This window comes from Halyomorpha halys, unplaced genomic scaffold (genome assembly GCF_000696795.3).
Source record: "Halyomorpha halys isolate HHAL.00 unplaced genomic scaffold, Hhal_1.1 Scaffold923.1, whole genome shotgun sequence".
NCBI lineage: Eukaryota > Metazoa > Arthropoda > Insecta > Hemiptera > Pentatomidae > Halyomorpha > Halyomorpha halys.
In genome coordinates this window covers 264882-273097 of record NW_027112702.1, presented here as the reverse complement: position 1 = coordinate 273097, position 8216 = coordinate 264882, and the positions used below count along the sequence as shown (strand labels likewise).

Below are 8216 nucleotides of genomic sequence, written 5' to 3'. Positions count from 1 at the left end.
ATATATAGAGCCCTCTTCTATTTCCATTTTTTGAAACGGAAAAATCGCCCTTGAAAAAATAATTAGTCTTGAATATTTTAATACTAAGAACAGAATCCACATCTTAAATATTAATCGTCCCCAAAAATGGAAGATAAACAATTTATTATTAATCCTTCGTTTACTCTCTGGCATAACTAAGATTTTCTGTACCTCCATGTTCCCAAAAATCGTCAAAAAATAAAGTATTTTTTAAATTTATTCTTCGGTGAGCTCTTTCGGGTTCGGAAAAAAAACTATCTATCTTTCTCGTTTTACCCTATTATCAACGAGAAATGAATATTCTTAAAACTAAACATATTATAAATATCAGGTATTTATAGGTCAGATAGGGCAACAAGAAGACAGTTTATTGCTTCTTCACAGAGAACCAATGTCACTATTTACAATAGACGTAAGACAAAATCAAATGATATATTTTAATTTTTTCAGCTTTAATATTTTTCAATTCATTGAAAAATTGCTATTTTTCTAATTATACACGTGAAACTTAAAAATAATGTTAATTTTTTTTCTATTTTTTTGTGAAACTGATTGGAGCGATAAAAATCTGTTCCAAAATCACATCGGATCGTTAAGAAAAAGATTATATAAATTTTTTTCTAAATATCATTTTTGAAATTAATTGTCAGAGATATTCTTCCCTGCTCAAAAGGCTTTTTCTTCAAAAAAATTTGGATTTTCGTAATAAGGAATGATTGTCCTATATTTTAAAAGTGTTAAGAATACAGTTTGGGAGTGGGTAGCTTATTAGTAAGGCACTGTGCTACTAACTCCATAACTCGGGTTCGAATCCAACTATGAAAGACAATTATTTTCTGTTTCACTGTCACCCAACCTCATAAAAAGGGCACCCGTAATTGGGTAAAAATCTGGAGGGTGAACGTGTTTCTGACCAAATCATCTCCTTGCACAACCTTTGGTCTAGTAACATTACTACCTTACAAAGTACTGCACCCTTAACCCTTTATGGATTGTTGAGGTACAGTTTTAATTTAATTTAATATAACAATACATTAAAATGGCACTTCCGGTCGGTCGACGTAATCGGAAAAGTTAGTATAACAGGGATATGTCCACTTTATTTAAGGTATCATGTTTGTGTGTTTTTTGTTGGATGTTTACAAAAACAAATACTCACATATATTTAAGACGAATAAAATTCTCGTTTGTTTAGTCTTTCGATTTGTCTACTTTAATGGAAACATTAAATCTTGAAATTTGAATACGACCAAAAATTATTATTAACCAGACAGTAGTCCTGAAACTTGAGATTAAAGTTATTACTAACTAGTTAACACAGTAATGCAATGACTAAATTCTATGAATGTTGACAAATAACTGCCACTTTCATCCGTTACGTTTCAGTATAAGTGGTAAATAAATAAGTCCGTTCACACAGGAAATATTGAGTAGATTTAGGAGTCATACTTTAGGAAATGGTTTTAGCATTTTATCTTAAAATACACAATAATATTTATGCATTATATTACTTAGTTTTTACCGAAATAACTGAATAGATCATTTAGTTTTATTGGAAATGTTTTATTACCTGCTAGCTTAATTCTGCTCTTTAATTATTATTTGCTCCTTGACTGTATACTTACTTGGAATTCACATACTTGACAAAAACCCCAGAATTTGACGGACAGTTTGGAAAATTATGTAGACTGCTAAAGAAAAAATCACAGTTTTCAGTTGACTATAAAGTATCAATATATAAAACAGTACTGAATCCAGTCTACACTTGTGCATTAAATCTGATAGTGTCTGTTAAATTTTCAAATATTAAACGCTGTTAATCAACTCTATAGGTAGAAATGACAGTCGAACAGAAATGGAGTTCTGGGAATACTCAAATTTTCCACTCACATCTTAATAGTCAATGGCTATAGGCCTCTTGCTCATCATCCACTGACTTCCAATACCAGTGAAGCTGTTCAAAGAGAAACCCTCGGGTTCCTAGAACTCTATATTATATACTATTATCTATATTACTAATTGCTTAAATGACAGAAAGCAATTTTTATACAAAAATTATTTTAATTATATGGTTCGTGGAGGATGTAAGTATTCTTTAATGATCTATACATTAATTGATGATTCCCCTTTTCATTCTTTGAATCTAAGATAAAAAAATTAACAACTGCTGTACAAATGTTTTATTAATCTTTATTTAATATGTCTAGTGATAAGTATGTTCCACATATTCTTCAGTAGGTCTATGTAACTTATGTCACGTGTTGTAATTCTTTCCTTAATGTTTTCACATGTTTTATAATTGCTTAGATTTACAACCGTATCAAAGAGAATTGAAGTACATCATTATTTAAAGTAATGCTTTTTTTAATTATTTATTGAGATTTCTTTTTAATTACGTACAAGGTATTATATGTTTCTTATTAGCTAATATTTACAAATTATACGTAACCGGTGTTTTTTCAAGTTTCAAAAAAGTATACTATACGTACAGTGACCGAAGAAAGTATTTGTACATCAAGTTTTTAAAAAAATTAAATTATGACTTTAAGCAATAAAAAAACCCAATTACTTCAAAAATAATAAGTATAATTGTAACGTAATAACTACAGATAAAATTGAAATGAAAAACTTCTTTCATAAAAAAACAAAACATCAAACTTACAAAAAATACAGAAAAAAGGTATTTGTAAACCTTGCGTTTTATTTTAATTTTTTTTAATTTAATAATTTGTTTGAAATCCATTGGAATCTATTACCGCTTGTAAACGTCTCGGCATTGAGTGGATGAGGTTTTTAATTAAATCCGTGTTAATTTGTTCCTATTCTTGCTGTAAAAGGCTCTTGAGATGTCTTCTGGTCATTTGGTGTTTTCGAACATTTTTAACTAAAATATGCCACAAATTTTCAATTATGTTTAAGTCCGGAAACTGTGGAGGGATATGAAGTTGTTGGGAAATGATAAATATTAACCATTCTTTAGTTTCTTTTTCTGTTGTTCCTGATCATTATCATGAATAAAAATATACGGATCCTGAATTCCTGACTTGGTTGCACTGGCTTATTTGGGTTATGGCGCAAAATCTTGACATAACCTTCTCCATAAAAAATCCACGAGATTTACTACAGCATTATGAGCCACGCATCCTCAAACCATAACACTCGCCCGTCTATGTTTTACAGTATCTTGCTTCCTGAATTCTTCAATTTCCTTCGCCATATCGCCTTTCTGCCGTTAGTTCCAAACAAATTAAATTTACTTCCATCAGAGCATAATACATTTTCCCAAAAACTAATGGGCTTGTTGATGTAATCCCTAGCAAAGAAGAGCCTTTTTTTGCGATTAGTTTCAATGATATAAGGTTTCTTTCTCGGGACCCTGCTGTAAATTCCTTTAGAATTTAAAATATTTCTAATTGTTCTAGTGCTCACACAGACCCCAGAAGTCGATTCGACCATATTAGATAGGACATCTGCAATAAGTTCTGGATTTTTAATTGCCTCAATTGTGATTTTTCTTTTCATCCTCTCATTTACTTTCTTTGGACGTCGTTTGCGCCGGTTATTTGCAGTTGTGCATCTTTCTTCAAACCTCTTAATTACGCAACTGACGGTAGAAAAAAATAATACCTGACAAATCCGCTATGTATACCTAAAAAGTAAATAAACTCTGGTATGAAGGGTAAAGGTCAGATGGTTAGACTTAAGTGTTAGTGGCAAGATTTCGTCATGACTGTTTTTGTGGATTTAGATTTGAATAGATCCTTACAGTTGAAAATCCTTAGTAAAATCCTCAATGCTGCTTATTTTGTTACTAATAAAACCATCCATCAAGATCTAAATGTTCCTTATGTAACAAATCTAGCCCGAACCCGATATCATTCCTTCCATTATAAACTCTCTAACCACCCAAACCCACTAGTTTCTATCCTTGTTTTCTCTTCCATTCCTGGCAATCCTCCGAGGCATCCGAAAAGAAGATGTCCTCGTGACCTTATATTGTAAAATGTTTCTAGAATTCTACTACTGAGCAGTTTCTCTACATGGTGTATCATATGATTATGATCTTACTTCAAATTTGCTTGATGTATTTTATAAACAGTTGTAAATGTCAATAAATAAATAAGGTTTGAATAGCCCTAAAGAATATATTATTATCATTTTTTAACCTTGGAATATTTGTTTATATCCTTGAAGGAATTTTTTATTTTATAGTTGATAGTACTTAACGCTATCCTGGGGTATCACCTTATAGTTGGGATATTTTGTTTTATTTTATTTAATTCCAATATATGTATATTATTTCACTTATTAACTCCTTTCGTAGTATAATTTTAATCTAAATTCCTTGTTGTTTTTTTTTTGTCTTTTCCTTCCTACATTAATTTTTATAGTTATTTCAAGTAATATGTTCTTTATACATATTGGATTTATAGTGTCATTGATTTTATGTAATTACGAACATAGATAAATATATAGTTATCATGAGAATGTTATTTTTGCAGGTGAGCGAAGATAGCGGGATGCTGATAAGATACCCTAACACTATCCATATGCACGGCCTCATTACAACCACCCTCGGGCTGCATCTGCGGGTCGAGGGGCACCACTACAGGGGTGGCAACATCAAGCTGAGGTGTGTGGCCAGCCTGTCTCCCGTCCTCTGGACCGGCGACAGGGAGAGTGTAGTTGGCGCCCCTGTAATAGACCAGAACAGAGAGGCGCTACTCTTGGGTGAGTATCCTCAGTATTATGAAAATCCTTTAACAAATTTTCTAAAAACTCTTTCAATAATTAATAAAATTTACATTAAAATATCGGTGATATCCAGAACCTCGATTCATAATACAGTAAACCTTGATAATCCAACAGTACATATCCCTACCGACACAAAACCTCAAAAAGAAATAAAAAGGGAAGCTCGGTAACAACTTATCTTGACGCAGAAAAGTCAATAAGATGAAAAAAATGATTACATCAAATTTTTGAACATTGAATTAAAATATGATCGTAATTTATTAGTTCGAAAGATTTATAGCTAACATCAATTTAATATTTCGAGTAAAATTTTTCAAGTCTCTACCCTGGCTCCACTTCTGTGCTACACAATTACGATTAGTTACAAATAATTATAGTAATCACAAATTAAAATAATCCAGCATTATTATAATTATTTTTTAACTATCTTATAATCAAAGAACTACGGCTTCCTCAATGATGTGGCTCTCGAATATCATAATCACATTCCAAAATATTTACCCATCCATACCCATTAGTTCTTAGCCCCTCACCCCTAGCAATCCTTGAGAATCATCTGAGCGTCTGAAAAGAAAATGGGCACAGGATCTTCTAATTTAAAACAATGATTGAAGTTATGAACGATCATTGAGTTGTTCCTTCTCAAGATTATCATGTTTTCTAAAACATTTACTTATATTTTGTATTTTCTTAACAAAGTTGTAAATAATAAAAAAATATTACAGAACTTCTGGATTCACTTTGTCTTTGGTTGGGTGCGGATTAAGTGGAAGTCAGGATGATCAGTTCCACTAAATAGTAAATTGGTTATACCAAATTAGATAATTTTAGATATATATTTGTTAAAAGAACATTTGGTGGTTTAATTTTGTAATATATTATTATACTAATACTTACTAGTTATAGCCCAGTAGTTCTATTATCTTTTTCTATCTATTTATAATATATTTTCAGTCCGAGATCGGTGAAAAAATCATATTCATTGACTTTAATACCATTGCTATGATTCTTTGATTGATAATTGCACCTAACATGAATACCACTGATTCGTTTGGCTTTATTCTTATTTACTTTAATATTACTAAATTATACTGGAGCTTTATAACAATGATTAATGGTATAAAATTAATATAACATTATTATTTAATATTTGTGTCTTTTCTAGTGAAAGGCAGTGGGTCGAGGACAGGCCTAAGTGGCCTACTCCTCCTCTTCGTGGTAGCCGCCATTCTGACATGATCGGCTCCCGGGGACACGGACTCATCAGAGGAACTGTGATAACTTATTATTTAAAAGGTCAAAGGATATCCACTGCACTGGATCATTTGGGTACCTTTGCTGTTGATAGTTAAGATTTTCCGATAAGTATAATAATAAATGAACCGTTAATCCATTAATAAAAATAATATTGTTAACAGTTTTCTGTGTACCTCTCCATCTTTCTCTACAGCCTTGTTGTCCAATAAAGTATTTTTCCTCTTTGAATGTAAATGTCTTTCAATTTTCTTTTATTGTAATTTATCCCATTTGTTGATGTATTTACTGTCATTGATAATTGTAAATTATATGATAATTAAAAAAAAAAAGAATGAAAAATATACTATAATAAAAATAAGTAATCATAAGGTAAGTTGGCACGTTGGGTGTTTGGATGTAATTAAAATATGTAAAGAATATTTTTTTCTCGTAAAAGAGGCATGTTATAATAATAAACTTATTATTAAAATTTATTTATATTGTAATTTTATCTTTAGCTATATGTATGGTTTAGGATTATTATGATGAAGATTGTGTAAAAAACAAAAAAAAAAATTGTCAGCATATATATGTATATTAGTTTGTTCATATTATATATTTTGTAAAGTATGTGCATCACTCTTAATTTGCATAGTTGAAGGTATTATTGTACGAGATAAATTGTAATTCACAGTATGTTCATTAAATATAATAACATTTTTGATTTTATTGAGCCCTCATGAACCTCTGGAGAAAACTATTTCTATTTATTATTTAATATATAAATATTGATGTTTTCATTAGTCATTATATTATTTACTGATTTCAGTGTATAGTACATTTTGGCCTATTTTTTAAAGCTCATTTTATTAGGTATGAGTCCATAATTAACTATCCGTTACTTTATATTAGTTGCACTTTAGTTAGAAAAAAGTAATTAATTGAAATAGGACCACTATATAAAGCATATCGTCGAGGTTAAACCATTTGGTTTTAAAGGTGACCGTTTGCTGTCAACTGATTTTCGGGTTGCTGAAATGTTTGTTTAAATTATTTTGTAATATCATTAAGAACTGACTTAGAATTGGCAGGCTTTAAAATTGGATAACTGTCTGTTATTTTTGATAATTTAAAATTAATATTTATTAATTTATAAACTTCAATATTTCTAACAATAAAAAGGTCACATAACAACGTTAAATTGAGTTAAAATTTGAAAACAAAACACCCATTTAGTCCTTTTTGGGTGATGACTGCTAGCTTACTATCAAATGAATCTCCTCGGTAGAGCAAGACTTATTAGACAAGAGTTATGGTTCGAGTAAGACACTCATGATGATTCTCTCTTGGTTAGAAGCCCTTATAATATTGTAATAAGTCACTCATTAAAACATATGTGGTCTAATACGAAAGTGAAAATATGAGTGTAAGTGAATTTCTTTTGTGTCTTACTCTTTTGATAGGGAAGAAGACAATTATTTTGGAAAAAAGATGTGTGATAATGAAAATGAAATATAAAATTAGAATACATTATAAAACAACAACTACTAACTTATGAAAAATTATTAAATAAGAATATATGAACTATGTAACTACTAGAAAGATAGATCGTCCTAAAGATGGCGAAAGAGCAACGAAACGACAATTATAAACATTATGTGTATACTGGGGAAGTTATAGGAAGGATTTTCACACTTAAACTTACAAGAAAAATGTCAACTACAAAATTGTCATTCGGTATTCTCACTTTTAAATACTCTCCTTACTCTCTAACTAAGGAAAATTTCGAAAATGCCCAGTGAGTGAGATTTTAAGATATCATACTTCATTTTAGAAAATATGCACAGTTTATTTACTTATTCAATTAATATTTCTGTATAGTTAAGAAAGCAACAAAGTTATTCTATCGAAAAATATTAATTTATCATTAAAATGATATCACCTAGGGAGTGAGGGTGAATAATAATACTCTAATTATATGACCATGTTTATTAACTATTACAAGAACAAGGGCTGAACAGTACAGTTTCAAGCAATTGGTGTAATCAAGTTCCTCTACTGTGGGCTTTGTGAGTACTTCCAAATTAAAAAAAAAAAAAAGAAGTGAGCTTATGATGTGATTTTGTAGTTCCCCGTAATGCACAGAGATACATTGATCATAGATGTTAGATTATTAATAGGAGAAAAGACATTGATTATAATCA

At 30.1% G+C, this 8216-nt stretch overlaps 1 protein-coding gene across 1 annotated transcript in view; it reads left to right on the top strand.

Moving 5' to 3' along the window:
* LOC106687190 (uncharacterized) overlaps window positions 1-6741 on the top strand; it is a 141324-nt gene extending 134583 nt beyond the window's left edge. Inside the window, exons 4-5 of the mRNA XM_014430924.3 lie at window positions 4524-4752; window positions 5942-6741. Coding sequence (XP_014286410.3) covers window positions 4524-4752; window positions 5942-6015 — 303 coding nt within the window. The 3' untranslated portion in view covers window positions 6016-6741. The remainder of the gene's footprint in view (window positions 1-4523; window positions 4753-5941) is intronic.
* The last annotated feature ends 1475 nt before the right edge of the window (window positions 6742-8216 follow it).